At 36.4% G+C, this 19,949-nt stretch overlaps 2 protein-coding genes across 4 annotated transcripts; one reads left to right on the forward strand and one right to left on the reverse strand.

The window, feature by feature from the left end:
- The first annotated feature begins 6,482 nt into the window (after positions 1 to 6,482).
- On the forward strand, positions 6,483 to 9,612 carry LOC130968273 (transmembrane 9 superfamily member 12). Of its 3 annotated transcripts, none has more exons than XM_057893457.1 (2): positions 6,483 to 6,717; positions 7,219 to 9,612. In XM_057893457.1, exon 2 carries the CDS (start codon positions 7,280 to 7,282, stop codon positions 9,254 to 9,256), a length of 1,977 nt encoding a protein of 658 aa, XP_057749440.1. In that variant the 5' UTR covers positions 6,483 to 6,717; positions 7,219 to 7,279; the 3' UTR covers positions 9,257 to 9,612. The 3 variants fall into 3 exon arrangements, with proteins under 3 accessions (XP_057749440.1, XP_057749439.1, XP_057749441.1); XM_057893456.1 differs by having other exon boundaries at positions 6,489 to 6,644; XM_057893458.1 differs by having other exon boundaries at positions 6,496 to 6,595.
- A 1,726-nt stretch (positions 9,613 to 11,338) lies between these two features.
- Positions 11,339 to 17,648, reverse strand: LOC130968979 (phosphoenolpyruvate carboxylase-like). Its single transcript, XM_057894517.1, has 10 exons — positions 17,238 to 17,648; positions 16,180 to 16,574; positions 15,924 to 16,008; positions 15,173 to 15,395; positions 14,803 to 14,906; positions 14,623 to 14,710; positions 14,296 to 14,450; positions 13,177 to 14,175; positions 12,371 to 12,757; positions 11,339 to 11,829 (listed from the first exon to the last, which is right to left on the reverse strand). Exons 1-10 carry the CDS (start codon positions 17,403 to 17,405, stop codon positions 11,533 to 11,535), a joined length of 2,901 nt encoding a protein of 966 aa, XP_057750500.1. The 5' UTR covers positions 17,406 to 17,648; the 3' UTR covers positions 11,339 to 11,532.
- Between the last annotated feature and the right edge of the window lie 2,301 nt (positions 17,649 to 19,949).

Consider the following 19,949-nt stretch of genomic DNA (forward strand, 5'->3'; position numbering starts at 1 on the left):
AGTATTAAGGTCTTTCATATCATCATGAGGAACCACACTTGGAACCTGAAAACTTGAATCATCTTCATTATCTTTATCGAGTATACACATCTGTAGGTGAAAAAAAAAACAGAATTAAGAGAATAGTCTCACAAATTATGAAGAAATACAAGCAATAAAATTTAATATTTAATATGCAAAACAACAATAAATTGTAATATGATGAATAAAGAATTAAAAAAATGATAAAAATAAGGTCAAAAAAAGTTTAGCGAAATTCACAAAATATATAATACTTATTGATCTAGAAGGAACAAATATAAAAAAAAAAATTGAATCACCATATGAATTTGAGTACTAATATATAAATACTGCACATAATAAAAATCTAAAAGTAATCTTATAAAGATACACCTTTGAAATCTTTGTACCATAAACAGATCGTGCATAACAGACAGAATCTTCAGCTGAGACTAAATTACATATACTGGTTCAGTATAATGACCTCTAGAATAAGAATTATTTTGACAAATAATACCAGCAACACTTGAAGGTAAGCGACACTGTGCTTTACTGATTTTTGTCGAGTGTTACTCTGTTTCACTTTCAGGGTTTTGAGATTGATTTTTTTATTATGCTGCTGCTGTTGTTGAGGGTCTTGTTCTGCTGTTGTTGTTGCTTGTTATGCTGCTGTTGTTGTTAGGTACGTAGGTTGATTAATTTAGGGGTAATTAATTAATTATTTGTAATGCTGCTATTTGGAATTAATTTAGGAGTTATTAGTTGTTAATTTGTTATGCTGCTATTGTTGTTATGACATTGTAATCTTGTGATTTTTAAATCTATAATCTGTAATTTTGTTATGCTAATGTTTTGTTATTTATGTTGCTATTTTGAATTAATTTAGGGGTAATTAATTAAATATTTGTAATGTTGTTGTTTTGAATTAATTTAGGGGTGATTATAATTTATTAATTTCAGTTATGGACGGAAGTAGTAATCAAGAAGCAGTTGTTGATAACAATGCATCTGTTAGTAATAATTTGATTGCCAATCCTCCGAATTCGAATGATACTACTAATCCTAATCCTCCTAGTTCAAACAACGGTCAATCGCAAGGTTCTTCTAATTTACGGGAAAAAATGGATTTAGCTTGGAAATATGTTGCTTTACAAGTAGTGAATGGAAGACCATAATATCAATGTGTATTTTGTCTACAAGTTTTTAACGGAGGTGGAATTCACAGGATGAAGAAACATTTGGCAAAGATTACTGGAGACGTGAAAAAATGTCCTAAAGTTTCGAATGATGTGGAAAAATTGATGGAAAGCTTACTGAAAGAAATTCATAGCAACAAAAGCAAAAAAAAGTAAGTTTCAGTGAAGAGGGTGGTGATGAGATAGAGGATGCAATTGATGAAGCAATAGCTCAAGAAGAACAACAGCATACTTCGAGTTAGCAAGTGGTTGGAGGCGATCCAAAAAAGAAAGCCAAAGTGATTCCACCTATTTTTGCACCAAGAACAACTCCAAGTGCTCAACCAAGCCTTAAAAGTACTTTGCAAAATAAAGAGGCGATATATGATGAGGTTGATAAATGGTTTGTAAGGTGGCTTTTGGATTGTAGAATTCCCTTTAATGCAGTGAAGTCGCCATTTTTTCAAGATATGTTGGATGGTGTTGCTGCTATTAGACCTGGTTTTAAGGGTCCTTCTTATGATAAATTAAGGGTTCACTTGTTGGCTGATCTTAAAAGAGAATGTCAAATGCTAGTTGATAGTCATAGGAGTGCATGGGGAGAAACTGGATGAACCTTTATGGCTGATGGTTGGACAGATCAAAGACAAAGAACATTGATTAATTTCTTGGTGTATTGTTCTAGAGGTTTGTGCTTTGTGAAATCTATAAATGCTTCAAGTATGGTAAAACATGCTTCAGTGTCACTTATTTTTTGAGGTGATTGAATAGATTGGCCCTAATGATATTGTGCATGTTGTCATTGATAATGCAGCTAATTATGTTGCTGTTGGTAGGCTTATTAATAAAAAATCTGAGAATATCTATTGGTCACCATGTGCTGCTCATTGCCTTATGAAAGATATAAGTAGTATGGCGCATATTTCTAATCTTGCATCACATACTTCAAAGATTAGAGTATTTGTGTATAATCATATGGTTGGAAGAATCTTCTGGGTGTGAGAGGAATTTGAGTCTTTTTGAACAAATTCATACAAAAAGAAGAAATAGGTTGGAGCATGATAGACTGAATGATATTGTTTATATCACTTATAATTTGCGTCTTAAATCTAGGTAATATATGTTTTGTGCAATATCATATTATTTCATATATAATCTTTATGATAATAAATGTGTATTAATTTTTCATATATTGTATTTAATTTTTTAGGAAGGAAAAAGAAAAAAGAAAGCAAAAGATACAATATGATCCAATTGATTATGAAAGCATCAATTTAGTTTACTTTTGGGTGACGGAAGAGATTGTAGAGAAAGAACCTGATCTTCCTAGTAATGTGGATGATTTATTGCGTGAGTATTATAGTTTATTTTCTGATGATTTATTAGAAGGTTGTTAGTTTTTAATATAATGATAACATGCGTTGGTTATTAGGTGATATTGATGTTGATTTATACAGCGGTGGTAGTAGTGGTCTTTATACTTCATCTCTTGATTCATCTGCTCATGAGGGTGGAAATGAAGGTGAAGATGGCCCCACCGAAGCAAATATGCAACAAGTTCTTGCGGATTTTGATGATTGATAAATCATTAAATTTTCATGATATTTAGATATTTCTTTTCACTATTTAACTTTTGATATTGTATTTTGATAAGATCATATGGATTTGGTTGACATTTCATGTAATGTTTTAAATTTGGAAGATATTTAAGATTTATATTAGACTATAATTATATTTTATGATGTTTATTTATAATTTATTTATTATTTTATTCTAAAACGGTTCTTCCGGTTGAACTACTAGTTAAACTGGTTGGACTAGTGAACTAGTAGTTAGAGCAGTTTGATGACCGGTCTGATTTTCTAAACCTTGATAACAACAGTGCAATTAAGAAAAACCAGCTTGTATTCATGGTCGGTAACCCTATAACTACTTACATTTCCCACAACACTAAAGTATGACATTCGATAAACATGACCCTCAATAATATGCTCCTTAAACTTATTGATTAATTGTTTTTCCACTATGGCCTGAACTTTTGTACCCTAGAAATTAAACAAATGCGAAAGCCACCCAGTAGTTATAGGCAGTTGTGTTTGTGTTTGGGAATTTCATGGGCGTTGATTATGCCCATTATTCCCCAAAGGTGGATTAATAATTGCCACATTTTTTCCAGACCCAACTCCTGGGTTTTGAATGTTACTTTCTATATGTGATGCCAATTCTGCATAAGTTTGAGCAACTACCATAGAAATATGATCATTTGTAGACGATCTAACATTAGCATTAGAAATTTCGTCTGTCATACGTACAACATTTCCACTCCTAAGTTGCATAAATTAAATCATTACCAAATCTTTTGACACACTTAATTTTCAAACTGTCCATCGGCGCGTGCCAATTTGTTATGCAAATTTTTAGCAAAATTTGGGTTGGTTCGATATCTAATGATCTAGGAGCGAAACCTACTTCTCTTTGTGAGTACCAGTTTTGAGTTGTGCACCAAAAATTCTATTTCTTGATTGAAAAGATAAAGGAAAACTTAAAATATAAAAGAATTTAAATGACTTGAAATTAAAATTGGTGAAAACGAAGTAAATGGCTTCAAATTAAAGAACAGCAATAAAATGCCTTCAACAATGTTGAAGGACTTTAAATTCAAATACAATGCAAAAAACGTTAAAGGAAAAACAAGAAAAAATTTGCAAAAGAGAGTAAATTTGCAAGAAAGGAAAGATTACAAGGAAACTAAAAGAAATTTAAAAGAGACATGGAAGAAATTCTACAAAAAAAGAAACTCTGAGCAAGATCAAAAAGACTCTAGAGATGTGAAATTGCAAGAGTCTTTTTCTGAAAACGAATTCCAACCCGATTCCTTTCAGACTTTGTTTATTTATAAGCCTTCTTTACCCAGTCCAATTTCATCACGTGTTTCTCATGCACGAAAACATAAGCGTAACTGTTCCACTATATTAATAATAAAGTAACCACCTTGAACTGCTTTAAATACTGACATTTTTCATTGCTTCGATCACGACACCATGTATTCAATATGCATCTTCAATCAACTTGCCTTGTTCATTGATGACCTTCTCTCAATGACTTCGAAAATCTTTTCGATAGAGACTCAACAAAAACATTTTAATATGCTCTTTATCAACTTTGAATTATTTTGAACCAACAAGATCTATAACAAAGACTGAGAGTTAATTAATATGAAGCAAACAATTCAACAATATTCGTCTCTATTAGATATGTTTGATTTGTAAAAGTGTTCTCCAAATTTTACTTAAAATTTGTTCTTAGAATTTTGTAAAAACTAAAAATCTTATAAAATAAATAATATTAAAAATAAAGTCTTATAAAGGTTAATAGCCAAAGTGATTATAAAAAATCATACCACTCAAATAAAATTTTGAAAAATTTAATAACAAATTAAATTATTCTTTATCACTTTAATTATATGTCAGATTTTATGTCATGTATCATTATCTATTTTACAATTGCATCTTTTCAAAACCAATTCAAGTTATATAATATTTTATAAGAGCTTAATTTTAAGTTAAAATTTACATGTAATTATTTTTATGTGAAATTGATACGAGTAAATTATCAATTTTGTCTTCGAATTATCAGAACGCTGACAAAAATAATCTCCACTTTTATTAACGACAAAAATACACCTAAAAAATTAAAGAACACTACAAAAATATTCGCCCGTAAATAAAAATCTATTACATTAACAGAGTTGGATGAGCTGTCAAACGGATTCTGTTACAGCCTTCTTCTGCTTCTCTTTCATTCTCCCTCCATCCCTCCTCCAAACCTCCCAGAAAGAGCTTACGCTTCACCTTCCTTACTCTCACTTTGAATCCATGGTTGTTGCCTTCCGATCTTCTCTGTCCTGGACTCTCACACCCTACTCCCCCCCACCTTTTTTCTTCTCCCTTCTTCTCACTTTCACTTCTCTAACACACAGAACATTTGTTCCTTACCCTCTTCATTCTCGTAGTAGATCTCTCGATCTTTCCTCTCAGATTAGCCATCGTTGTCACTGCTTGCTCGCCGCCCCTCCGTCGTTGTCAGAAATCTCCCAGTTCCTTACCTTCTTCACTCTCGTAGCAGATCTCTCAATCTTTTCTCTTAGATTTGCCATCGTCGTCACTACTTACTCGCCACCCCTTCGTCGTTGTCAGAAACCTGTCTTGCAGTGCCTTACTTTTCTCTCTCGTAGTAAGATAGCAGCAGACAGTCCCTCTCTCTCCAGCTCCTCTCTGTCATTCTTTCTTTTGGATTCTATTTTTATTAGAATATTAAAAAAATGCAATAAAAAAATTGTGGAATTGCTTATTATAGATGATTATTACTGATTATGGTTGATCATTGTTGTGGCTAAGATGAAGAGGGTGATGCGTAAGGTCTATTTTAGGAGGTTCGAAGGAGGGATGGAGTCACTGAAAAGTTGCTTATTGTTGTTGCAGTTGCTTTGGAGAGTGAGAAAGGACGGGAGGAGAGGGCAGCATCACCGCAAGCGTCATCATTGAGGAGAGAGAGAAGTAGAACAACAAGGAGAGAGAAAAAGAAAGGCGGCGAGAGAGAAGAATCGAAGGAGGAGAAGTGGATGAGCAAGATGACACTAGCAAAGAACATGACCATTGTCGTACTTGAGGGAGAGAAATCTTGGAAGAAGAGGCGACATTGTATTTGAGGAGAGAAATAGTGAGGAAGATGATGCTGTAGGAACTTCAGCTAGGAAGATGATGTTGTCGTTGTTGCAATTTCGGGGTGACTGAGATATGTTGTTGTTGTGCAGCTTGCAGCGGCTTCTAGGAGGTTTGGGAGAGGGAAGGAGTGACTGAGATGTTTATTGTTGTTGTAGTTGCTTTGGGGAGGGAGGGAGTGAGAAAGAATGAAGGAGAAGCAGAAAAAGGGATGTAATGAAATCCGCTTGACAGCACAGTTAACTCTGTTAATAGAATACATTTTTATTTACAGTCGGATATTTTTGTAGTATTTTTTAATTTTTTAGGTGTATATTTGTCGTTAATAAAAGTAGAAGTTATTTTTGTCAGCATTATAATAATTCGAGGACAGAATTGATAATTTACTCAATTGATAATTAATAACTATTAAATGATAATTATATTATGTGAGTCTCTATTTAATTTTAATATGTCGACAATATAAAATATTTTATAAATTTTTTTTGTATGATTATTACGCAATTAATATTTTATTAATGTGGTGTTAGACGATTAAATATACTATAAAACTTATATATATATATATATATATATGTTGTTGGCCGGTCTACTGTTCTTTTGTGGTGAGGACTGAGGACGATCCAATCCGCGGATCCAACATAACCCAAATATCGAATAATTTGCTTCTGCTTCATTCCTACCGCCGGAAACCATCTGGTGCGTTGAGTTCAGATCTCTCTCCCTCTTTCCATTACCAAATTCCAGGGTAGGTTTTCCTCTCTTCCTTTCTCTTCGGTCTCTTGCTAGCTATGCACCTCTTTCAACCATGAAACGACGCCGTATGTAGATCTCATCTTATACTCTTCCATTTGTTTTCTTTTTCTTTTTCCATTTCCATTTACTCTTGATTTCTCTGATGTTGGCGTTGGAGCTAATTATTCGGTCTTTCTTTTCGAGGAATTTCGGATTCATGTGGCAGTCGTCCTTTCATTTCGATTTGATTCGAATTCACTTGTTGTGTGTATGTGTGCTAAGTAGTTTTCTTTTAATATTTTGATTTTTAACTTGCAATTTATGCTACTGTTTCCATTCTTTAGTGAATGTTATTCATTTCCTCGTTGGGTTTGATTTTGTTATGGGATGATGTAGAATTCGTAGTTTCCCTCTTTTATTTATTTATTTTTTAAGGAATTGAGATCTCCTTCTTGGTTTTTCTTAATTGATCTGATTTTAATTTTCAAACCGTTGATGATTTGTGTGAGTATGTATACGTATATGGACTTTTAATTGCTTTTGGTACGCTTCTGTTGAAATTGCTATGCTTTTCTTTTTTCTTGTAGATAAGAATCTGGATGCATTATTGTTCGAGTTAGCGTAGACTCATAAAAAAACGTGAAGGGAATGGAGTTGGTAACAAAGCCATTGATGTACTGGGTTTTTATTTCCATCATTGTCTTTGCTGCTCAACTTTGCAATGGTTTCTATCTGCCTGGAAGTTACATGCATACGTATGTAAATGGAGATAATATATATGCCAAGGTGAATTCATTGACCTCTATTGAAACCGAGCTTCCATTCAGCTATTACAGCCTTCCATACTGCAAGCCGCTTGGTGGCATAAAAAAGAGTGCGGAGAATCTCGGAGAGCTCCTTATGGGGGATCAGATCGATAACTCACCCTATAGGTTCCAGATGAATGTTAATGAGTCAATCTATCTCTGTACAACAACCCCGCTGAATGAGCATGAGGTGAAGCTGCTCAAACAAAGAACGCGGGATCTGTACCAAGTGAATATGATCCTTGATAACCTCCCAGTTATGCGATTTGCTGTTCAAAATGGGGTTAAAATCCAGTGGACAGGGTTCCCCGTTGGATATACACCCCCTGGTAGCAATGATGACTACATCATCAACCACCTGAAATTTACAATTTTGGTTCATGAATATGAAGGAAGCAATGCTGAGATTATAGGGACTGGGGAGGAAGGTTTGGGTGTTATTTCTGAATCCGACAAAAGTAAAGCATCTGGATATCAAATAGTTGGCTTTCAGGTTTCCCCTTGCAGTGTTAAATATGATCCTGAAGTCATGACGTCGCTCCACATGTATGATAATATCACTTCTATAAGCTGCCCAAGTGAACTTGACAAGTATCAAGTAATAAAAGAGCAAGAAAGGATATCATTCACATATGAGGTTGAATTTGTGAAAAGTGATATAAAATGGCCATCGCGTTGGGATGCTTATTTGAAGATGGAAGGTTCCAAAGTTCATTGGTTCTCAATCATGAACTCACTTATGGTCATCTTTTTCCTTGCTGGTATTGTCTTTGTTATTTTCTTGAGGACTGTGCGAAGGGACCTGACAAGGTATGAGGAACTGGATAAAGAGGCACAAGCTCAAATGAATGAGGAGCTCTCGGGATGGAAACTTGTTGTGGGAGATGTTTTCAGGGAGCCTAATTGCTCAAAGCTTCTGTGTGTGATGGTTGGAGATGGAGTTCAAATTCTTGGGATGGGTGGCGTTACCATTGTTTTTGCAGCCCTTGGTTTTATGTCACCAGCCTCCCGTGGTATGTTACTAACAGGAATGATACTCTTATTTCTTATCCTTGGGATTGCTGCCGGTTATGTTAGCGTACGACTCTGGAGCACCATTAAGGGAACCACGGAAGGTTGGAGATCAATTTCCTGGTCCGCTGCTTGTTTCTTTCCTGGAATCGCTTTCATTATTCTTACAGTACTGAATTTTATTCTGTGGGGCAGCAGCAGTACTGGTGCGATTCCCATTTCCTTGTATTTTGAGCTCTTCTTCCTTTGGTTCTGTATTTCGGTACCACTTACCATGATTGGAGGATTTATGGGGACAAGAGCAGAGGCAATTGAATATCCTGTGCGGACTAATCAAATTCCTAGGGAAATTCCTGCCCGTAAATATCCATCTTGGCTTCTTGTTCTCGGTGCCGGAACTCTTCCATTTGGAACCCTCTTTATTGAGCTTTTCTTCATCCTTTCCAGTATTTGGCTTGGGAGGTTCTATTATGTATTTGGTTTCCTGCTCGTTGTTCTTCTGCTGCTGATTATTGTTTGTGCGGAAGTATCTGTTGTCCTCACCTATATGCACCTTTGTGTGGAAGATTGGCAGTGGTGGTGGAAGGCATTCTTTGCCTCAGGTTCTGTTTCGCTGTATGTCTTCTTGTATTCAATTAACTATTTGGTTTTTGACCTTCAGAGTTTGAGCGGGCCAGTCTCAGCTACACTTTACCTTGGCTATTCGCTACTCATGGCAGTGGCAATCATGTTGGCCACTGGGACAGTTGGCTTCCTTACATCATTCTACTTCGTGCATTACTTGTTCTCATCCGTAAAGATAGATTGAGGTTCCTGCTGCTATCTCTCATTGACTCAGCGAAAAGATCAGTTGATCGATACTCTGCTGAGTTCATTTTGTAGCTTTGCTTGAATTGCAGAACAGTGAGTAGGCAACTGATGGTAATTGATCGCAATAGGCAATTGTGAATTGTTATATTACATATTGCAATATCTGCAATTTGTTCCCCTTCTCCCTGTCTCCCAAAGTGATTTGCTCGTTCTAGTATTCAACTAGTGTTGTAGCTCATTTTGTTTTAAGTACTTTAGTTTCATTTGATTAGGAACTTGTAACTTTTCAGACTCTCATTCCATTCCAATACTGAAAAGAAATCATTAGATGGATACTTCCAGATTTCATTGTGATTTTCAGTTCTTTGTGCATTATTTTCTTCTTTTTTGTTCTTCCTTTACATTGATTGTGAACCGTAGTTAAGTTTATTTGAGCAAAGATCTCTCAACTCTTGGTAACCATACTTTATACCTTTAAATCAAGGAAGTAACAATATCTCTACCTGCAAACCAAGGAAAAAGCTGTGTAAGATATTTGTCTTTTCTGTTTTTTTTTTCCATGATCTCTATATCTCTTGTATTAAAAAGTCATCATATTTCTACGTATATATACATATACTTTTCTCTAGGCCTATATGGTGAAAAGAATAAGAGTTGATATTTTATTATAAATTATAATTGTAATAATCTAGTACCCTGTATACTATATCATTGTTCAAAGCGACTCAAACCACGAGAGTACGATTGAATTTAGCACCAACATGCTGCAAGAAAAATGAATGAGATAGAGCTGTCTAGGCTGCAACTGGTGTACTGTTTTTGGTCACTTTAACTCCATTCCATTTATTCATTCTTTCTAACTTATGTAAGCAGGGAGAATATAATGTTTTCTGATCCAAGACTTTAGAGCTCCATGAATGGTCTATCAGAGATTGAAACAATACTACAAGCATACTTATTTTTAGTATAATCTAGAGTTTGCTTTCTAGCCCGATATTGAAAGATCATATTAAGAGTAACATTTTTGTGAAGATGCAGATCTATTGGCTGGTCTCAGTTAAAAGGATCAGCATGATCTTGGTTTTCTTGTTGCTTTGCTATGCTTGAAGTCATGTAAATTTTAATATCTTCTGTTGTGGCATTGAACAAAAATAAAATTTTGTTGATTGTTAAAGTAGCTGCGAACCCTTACAGTGGTTATATTATATCTGGTGTTTGTATGGTTTTCACCTATGTCTCTTCCCCTCTAAGATTGCAGTCAAGCCACTGAGATTTCTTCATGTACTTGTTGACTTGGTTATCATGAATTTCATCTTACATCTATGTTCTCTGACTCTGTTCGGAACCTACAGGCTAGTTTCTGCGACAAAGGGCAAACAGTTTGTACTTTTAAGTTGTAAATGAAAATTTATTGTTTTTCTGATTTAGTTGAGTAAAGAAACAAAGGCTTCTTTGTGTATACTAGAATTAAAAGGGAAGTGAAGTTTTATTTAAGCAATTCATCTCCTTCACCCCAGTTCAAACGAGATTGCTTTATGATGAGCAAATAGATCCTCCACTTCCTTTCCCTACTTAAAATAGTGCGATTCTTAAACCTTGTTTTAGTTGTGTTTTTGTTCAACGCAGGTAGCAATTCACTTCGAGATGTTTAGAAAAGAGTAAACAGACATGACAAAAAAAAAAAAAAAGTAAAATGATTAACGGAGGGATAGGGAATAGAGAAGTATTCATGGTTATCGAATCACAATTCACAAATTGAATTCTTGATAAATGTTGAATAGTATTTAACTATAAAATGTATATATACAATACAAAATGGCAAGTGCTCCGGAGTTGTTACGCTCAAAATTTAAGTGACAACTTTGTCCTCCTTAATTGTTCAACTTAATTTTACCATTCCCGACCTAGACTTTCTTGGAAGTTTATGGGTGATCAGTGCTGTGTGCTGGAAGCATTGGGAGTTATGGCCTAAAATATTAAAGTAATCACTCTTAAAATTAAGATAATATATCCACATATGATAGGTTTAGGATTAAATTCCTTACTTTATCACTTCAAAGGATCTAAATTCAAATAGAAAGTCAGCATAAAACCCTTGCTGGCTCGGGCTAAAAACATAATTTTATTTCATGATAACATATATAAAGAAAGTTATTTTGATGCAGGTTCACATCTCTAGTAAGACAACATGTGTTACAAGTACCCAACATGGCAATATCACAATGTTATCAACACTAACAATAATAATAAACAGAGCAACACAGCCGTGGAAGCTTAACCAGTGTTTTGCATGCCAGCAGCTATACCCTTCATTGTCAGGATGAGGGTATCCTCCAAACCAGGGGCATACTCGCTTTTCGGGTTGAGTTTAACAAGCTCTGCCGCCGGCTTGCTAGATTCAGTGTAATCCTTGCATAGGTGAGGCTTCAAGTTCACATGGTAGTCAGGGTCGCGGATTCGCTTCAGAGTGTAGGCTTGCAAGACATTGAGAGTTGTGATGTAAGAATCACGAATCCGAAGTCTTTGCTTTAGGTAAGGGTCTCCTTCAAGGAGATCTTTGTGCCCAGCAACCTACAAAGAGTATGTAGCAAAAATTATCAATACTGTAGGGACAATAAAATGAATAAATAGATATATAAATTCATTTTCATTTTCACTGTTCCAGAAGCACGATGAAACTAGAATGATGGAGAGTGTGTATTCCAACAGGGGAACCCATCTTGAATCTTCTACATCAGATCAAGTTTCGAGGTTCTCATGTCCGTTTGGTGGGGATTAAGATTGGGGTGAAAATTTACATTACATGAAACTCATCCATGAAAATTTCCACCCGAATTTTACCCCTTAACTAAACAAACTTCTAATATTTAAACTACTAATAAAAAGTACAAGAACAATGTTCTACAATTACATATTACATATATGACGTGTCATCTATAACAGAGTGACAAGGGCAACCCAGTGCAAAAATATCACTCAAAAGGTGTAATGTAGACAACCGAACGTGATAATTACATATCAGTGGCTGCTCTACGGCTTGAACCCATGATCTTAAGATAAAGCATTAAAAGAACCCAAGCAGTCAAATTATTAAGCAGAAGTCATACACTACCTGAAGGAGAAGGCTCTTGGTTTCTTCATATTTAGACTTTAAACGCTCACCAAACAGCCATAGTTCTTCTGACACTAGGAGTTTGTCATATAGAGCTGCAATCCCAGGGTCTCCCTTTGCAAACACCATTTCAACTAAGTCAAGGGTGACCCTAAAGAAAGGCCATTGGTTATACATATCGCGAAGCATTTGGAGATTCTTTGGATCCTTCTCAATTACATGCTTAAATGCCTTCCCAAAGCCAAGCCATACAGGCAAGTGAAACCTTGTCTGAGTCCATGCAAAGATCCATGGTATAGCACGGAGCGATTCTATTCCTCCACTTGGCTTTCGTTTTGATGGACGACTGCCGATGTTCATTCTTCCATACTCCAACTCGGGAGTTGCCTGTAGTTCACAATTTTCAGAAGTTAAAAAAAGGTACATAAGGAATCTGCAACATCATTAATTTTGTGACTGTTGTGGAATAACAAAAGATAGTTTTACTTAAATAATCAGATATTCATATTCCAATCAAACCAGAGACTTTTAAACAAATAAATTATTCACAAAATTTACAAAGAAATAGATATATTAATAAGCATTCGTAAACATTTTTTCTTTTATAAAAGTAAGCACTATAAACATTATTAACAAAAACTTGAATGTCAAAAATGTTAAAAGTATTTGTCAGGTGTCATGTTAATTTAACATTTAAGCATACCATACTTAATTACTATTCACTAGATTTTCAAGTGCAACTTACCAGTTCTCATATCAAGTTTAAAAATTGATCATAAGTAAGATTAGCATAGAAAACTACTTACACATCGGAAGTATTCAACAAAACGTGGTTCCTGGAAGACAACAGAGCGGTACTCCTTTGTAGCAATGACAGCCATCTCATCCATGAGAGCACGCCATTCTGGCTTTGGCGACACAGGAGAATGCATTCCATGCTCCAGTGTAGCAGCAGTGAAACGCTGAAGTGTTCTGAAGCACAAGTGCTCTTCTCCAAATGACTGTTCAATAACTTCACCTTGAATTGTCACTCTAAGCGAGCCGTGGATAGTGTCTGGTGGCTGAGATAGTATAGCCAGATGAGTGGGACCTCCTCCTCTTCCCACAGTCCCTCCTCTGCCATGGAACATGGTAAGCTTAACACCAAACTCCTTAGCAACTTTTATGAGCTCTTCTTGAGCCTTGTAAAGCGCCCATGCTGCAGATAGACGGCCAGCGTCTTTCCCGGAGTCAGAGTACCCAATCATAACTTCCTGTTTACCATCAATACGGTTTCTATACCAATCTATAGAGAATAGGCAGGCTAATGCAGAAGGAGCAGCCTCGAGATCAGCAAGCTTTTCAAACAATGGGACAACTCTTAGTGGCTGCTTCACATGACATTCACGTTGTAAAAGCTCTACAGCAAGCACATCAGATGCAGCTGTTGCCATTGAGATGATATAGGCACCAAAGCTATCGGAAGGAAGTTCCGCAATGACACGGAAGGTTTCCAACACATCTGTAATTTCTTCTGTTTTCGGAAGATCAGGCCCATAGAGAGGGCGCCTTCCACTGAGCTCGGACAATAGCCATTGCTGCCTGCGTTCCTCGGACCATTCTCGATAAGATCCGAGCTCCAAGTGGTTTGTAATAGCATCCATAACATCAGTGTGCCTGTCCGATTCTTGACGGATGTCGAGTCTTACAAGTGAAAGTCCAAAGGTGGAAACTTGCCGCAAGAAATCAAGAAGGCTTCCATCTGCTATTGGTTGGTCACCACATGCACATAGTGACCTATAACATAGCTCAAGAGGCTCCAGAAACTACAAGAAAACAATGAAGGACAAAGAGTTTAAAATACATTATATAAATATCACTATATCGATATTATTCTCTGGGCAACAACAACCTTATTCCACTAACTACTGAATGGAGGATGATACCTGTTCAACATTCGTGAAGGTTGTCTCTTCAGGGATTTCAGAGGTCCCATTGGCTAATAACTGCCTGGCATGCTCACGTGTATTATATAGTTTGTCCCTCACATCACCAAGAATAACACGATAGGGCTCATTTGGAGGAACTTGTTTCCAGAACTCTGCAGTAATGAAGAATTTATTACATCATTTAATATAACCTACCGATCAAAAGGACAAACTCTGAATATTTGCTCAGAAGTTTAAAGTGCTCAATTTTGAAATTATTTGTCTTAAAAGAACTTAAAAGTTTAGAGTTTATATTTAGAACAAAATAATATCAACTTTTCATACCAATATAGTGTTTTGCATCACTCTTTGAGGACCTAAGGAGTTCATCGACGTGAACACGAAGCTCATCACTGCAGCGCCACATTGACAACTGTCAAGAGCAAACAAAAATAAAAGGTAAGAACAGTGCTATAAATGATAACGTAAAATAAATCATGAATAAAGACCTGCAATATTTGATACCTCAAACATGAGATCCTCAATCTGAGAAAAGTACAAATTAGCAGCCATCATTCTAGCCAGCAAACATACATCCCTTGTAACTTCAGGAGTTACCCTCGGGTTTCCTGCAAAGCACATCAGACATATTGTAAGACAAAGTCATTTTGTATTGCAACCGATGCCTCCAAGGCCCAAGGCAGTGCCCAAAACTGAAGATGACACATGATGGATGACGAAATGGATAAAGAAAATATGAGGAATGAAGGATTTCGGGTCAAATATACATGAAGAATTTGGTGAACAAAGACAGGCACAGGACGTTTAGCAAAGATAAACCTTCTTTTTGAAAAACATATCCATGTATTAATTGCTTAGGGGAAAAGAAACATACCGTCACGATCTCCTCCCATCCAAGAAGAGAACTGAATAACCGGAGCGCTATATGGGACACGTTCATTTATACCAATGTTCTTCAGAGCAGTGTCAACTCGGCGCAAAAATTTTGGTATACCTTTCCAGATCGTCTCATGGAAGTAGCTCATTCCGGCCCTCATTTCATCTTGTGGTGTAGGAGGGGTCCTTCGAATTTCATCCGTACGAAATGCAGCTTGAATCTGCATGAGAGATCAGTCACTAGGGCTGAACTATACTGATTCACATATACAATTCTAATTACCAATTCATGGCAGTGATAAAAGCCATTCACATAAAAACTTTCTTGAGTTCTTACAGAAAGGTTAGGCTAACTATGAAACAAGATATACCAATTGGTCATGAAAAACTCAAGGGGTTATATCGCATACTAAGTGAACATAAATTACAAAAACTCGGCAAACCTTAGTTCAACACTAGCATAGATTTATAGAATTTGTGTAATGCCATCCATATGAACAAGGTTACACTGTGGATAAACTCAGATTACTCGACCAATGAAAATATTTTATCACTGAATAAACCATTAGGCTATCTTTATTAAACAGCATGAATATACTGCAAATGTTTTGCAGGAAATATCAACCTCAATCAAAGTTCTTATATACAACTTTATACATAAAGTAGCAAAACAACTTGGAGAACCATGCAGCTGTCATTACTGGCATAATATAAGAATATAGAATCAACAATAACCAGCAGTTACACACCTCTCTTTGTAAAGCCTCATCAAGTTCCTGTCTGTCATCTGGTGTTATGTCTTTAGCATACAACTGTGTCAAACAATTCCTTATCCTGATGAAAAAATAGTAATTATTATCAACGTCAACATAAGATTACGCCTTAGTACGGAAATCTGAAAAATGCCAAAAGTGCAGGATAGTTCGTCAATGAATTTTCATGCAGCTAATGGTAGATGCACAATTAATTGACTGCCATAATTTTTCCTCTAAGTAATGGACAAACCTGCCATGCTTTTGCAACAAAGATCTACGAACAGACTGAGTTGGATGAGCAGTTAGGACCAAATCTACAGTCTGGTTCTTCAAGGCATCAAAGACTTCTTGAGGGGTCTTATTCATTTGATTCACAAGCCTCTTGAAGGTCTCTTCTAAATCTGACTCAGTGATGGCAGAGTTCTCATCCACAAAATCGCCTTTCTTCAACAGCTTGATCCTTCTTCGGTAGGCGATTTGAACTTCTTCTGCCAAGTTAGCCAAATTAAGCATGTGAGAAAATGATTTGGCCACAACAATAGAGTCCCCAGCATCAAGACCAGTCAGCATGTTCCCAAGTTCCTCCAATTTGTGAGGATCGTTCTCCCCTTCGTACTCTGCTGACAGCTCATAGCAGTCTTGAACCTAGGATTCATAAAAAATTACTCAGACCAATGAGATACAAATTCCTTGTAAGCAGTGAAGAACAGAAACAAATAAGCAACAAAAAACACCAAAAATAAAACCAGAATTAACTCTAGAAGGCCCATAAGCAAGTGGAATTGATCTTATTTTAGTAAAGCATGAATCTATATTTCACTAACAACACAACTTTTCATCTGAGGACACAAAGAATAAAAATTTGTCAAATGTCAATGTTCCAAGACAGAAAAAAGAAAAAAAATCACAGCGTTGAGCTAAATCAAGCAAATTTTACATAAATCACAACTGAACACAAAACTAAACTTAACAAAGCTAGAATCTTTTAATGACCCCCAAAAAAAAAAAAAAAAACAAAGAAAAACTAAAATTCATAAGAAGCACCTAAATCAAAGAGATAAAATCAATCCAACTCAAGTCAGATCAGTTAGAAATTTATTTGAATGCAGATATTGGTGAACAATAAACCACAAGAAAAACAAAGGGTAATGACATAAATTCCTAAAAAAGTTGTCTTAAACATTCCTCTAAATACTAAAAGAACAATTCAAAAGTAATCAGTCTCACCTCATTCAATTTAAAACAAATCCTCAAATCAAAATAAGAAAATAAAATAAATAATTAGGAAAAGAGGTGGTAGGAAATTACGGTTTCTCTGATATCAGGTCCATGCAAATCCTGAAGAATGTCAAGGAATCGATCCAACAACAAAGCATCGTATTCAACAAGCTTGTCATCATCAGAGACCTTGCTTGGTGCCAGCAACCTCAGCTGAGCATCAATTGAAGCCATCTTCTCAACTTTCTTAGTAGCCATTCTTTTCTGTTCTTTTATATATACCACCACACTCACTCTGTGAACGATTCAGTTCAAGCAAGATGACAATGGTGCTTTGTGTGCAGTGACTAGTGAGTGAGTGAAAAGCACAAGTACGGTAAGAAAGGAAACTTTTTGGTGGAGGAGTGAAAATAAATAGAGAGAACGAGAGTGAAAGAAGGTGTGTATGTGTTCGCTCTTTTATGATCACTGCACCAAAACAGAAAGCAGTACAGAGAGAGAGAGAGAGAGAGAGAGAGAGAGTATGATTTGAAACTGTGAGACTGCCTTGCATTTTATAAAGGCACGAAAACACGAACATGTTAACTTTTGCTTACATCAAAAGTTTGCTCCATCAAAATTTAAGTCGCTAACATAAAATAAGACAAAATAAAAAAATAGATATATATGAGCTAATTATTCTTTTAATTTTGTTTGTATTTCGCTAATTTTGATTCATAAAATCAATATGTCTGACTTTAAGTAATAGGTCTAGCGATTCGAATGTCACTTGGGTGGCATTAGCGTTGAAGTTTGTTGGAGTCAGAAAAATAAAGGATCTCCGGTCGACTAGTATGGTGGATTGTGTTTATAAGGTCATATCCAAGGTGTTGGTTCGAAGGATGCAGTAAGTAATGCTGGGTTTGGTAGGAGAGACTCAGAGCGCTTTTGTGAAGGGCAGAAAAATACATGATGGAGCTTTGATTACCTGTGAAACTGTGCATTGGTTGAAGTCACATAAGAAGAGTTCAGCGATAATAAAGCTGGATTTTCAAAAGGCCTATGATAGGGTCAAGTGGATCTTTGTGGATATAGTTTTGCAGAAAATGAGGTTCGGCTAGAGATAGAGAGAGTGGGTCAAGGAGTGCGTATGCTCGGCATCTATGTCGATACTTGTCAATGGATCACCATCAAAGCCTTTCAAAATGGAGAGAGGTTTGCGACAACAGGACCCATTGTCTCCCTTTCTGTTTGTATTAGTAGTGGATGTGCTTCATCGGATGATTGGAGAGGTGGTAAGGAACAGACGTATCTCTCTGCTACTAGTTGGACGGAATAACATTGAGTTGTCACACTTGCAGTTTGCGGATGATACTATACTTTTTTGCCCGACTGAAGAGGGGACAATCAGGAATTATAAGTGGTTGCTCCGATGTTTTGAACTAATGTCTGGACTGAGTATCAATTTTGAGAAGTCCAGTATTATTCCGGTCAATTGTGATAGAAGTTGGGTTCGTCGGATGTGTCACTTACTGAGCTGTAAGGAGGTAGCATTGCCAGTCAAATATTTGGGCATTTTCTTGGGAGCAAATCCAAGACTTGTTAGGACATAGAAACCAGTGATTGATAACGTAGAAGAAAAACTAAGTCTGTGAAAAGCAAAGACCCTCAACAAAGCAGGCAAGCTGGTACTCATTAAGTCTGTTCTTAATAGCCTGCATGTTTACTATCTCAACTTATATAAGATGCCGAAGACAGTGGCTGAGAAGTTGATTTTCCTACAAAGACGGTTCTTGTGGAGTACAAAGGATGGTAGGAACAGGATACCCCTCGTGAAATGGAAAGTAGTAATGGCTCCGAAGAAGGCAGGTGGCTTGGGAGTTGGTGATGCAATAATTCGCAATACGGCATTGCTATTCAAGTGGTGGTAGAGGTTCTCAAAGGAAGACTGTCACTTATGAAAGAAAGTGGTTTGCTCATGTAATAACATGAATAGTTTGATGATGCTGCGAGGACAGCCTGCACTTTCAAGAGGGAGTCCATGAAAGGATATCTGTCAGCTACAAATCAGCGAGCCGCAAGTAAGAGAAAAGATTATCAGAGGGTTGTCTATGGACCTCGGAAATGGTAGAACAATATGATTTTGGGAGGATAGCTGGCTACCTAACGGGGTGTTGAAAGATTTGTTTCCTAGGCTCTTCTCGATTTTAAACCTTAACGAATCTGTGATAGGAGATTGTGGGTTTTGGGATGGGTTAGAGTGGATTTGGAGTTTCCAGTGGAGGAGAGAGTTGTTCCAATGGGAGCTGGATTTAGTTAACCAGCTTCATGAGAAAAAGATCAGTCAAGCTCACAACTAAGAGAGAGGATAGAGTGGTATGGAAATATGATAAAAATGGTGTTTATTCAACTAATTCCTTTGTACAGGTGTTGCAAGCGGAAGTCCTACCGGAGAAAATCACAAGCTATAGTTTCACCGGTGCTGTTTGGAAAGGGCTGGTCCCACCGAGGATTGAGCTTTTTCTTGGTTTGTGTTGATCGGCAGGGTAAATACTAAAGATAGACTGTGTAGACTACGTGTTATTGATCAACATGACAATTTGTGTGTGTCTGTGGAAACTGCTTTTCACTTGTTTCTTGTATGCAAGATCACTTGGCAGGTGTGGTGTGCTTGACTGCTCGCCTTTGGAAGAGAGTGGAGCATTCCAGGCACGCTAAAGCAACATTTTGAAAGCTGGATGAATTTATCAGTACGGAAAGATAAAAGGAAGATGTGGTTCATTGGGTTCTTTGCTGTTATTTGGACAATCTGTCTAAAAAGGA

The sequence above is a fragment of the Arachis stenosperma genome, chromosome 3 (assembly GCF_014773155.1).
Source record: "Arachis stenosperma cultivar V10309 chromosome 3, arast.V10309.gnm1.PFL2, whole genome shotgun sequence".
Classification (NCBI taxonomy): domain Eukaryota; kingdom Viridiplantae; phylum Streptophyta; class Magnoliopsida; order Fabales; family Fabaceae; genus Arachis; species Arachis stenosperma.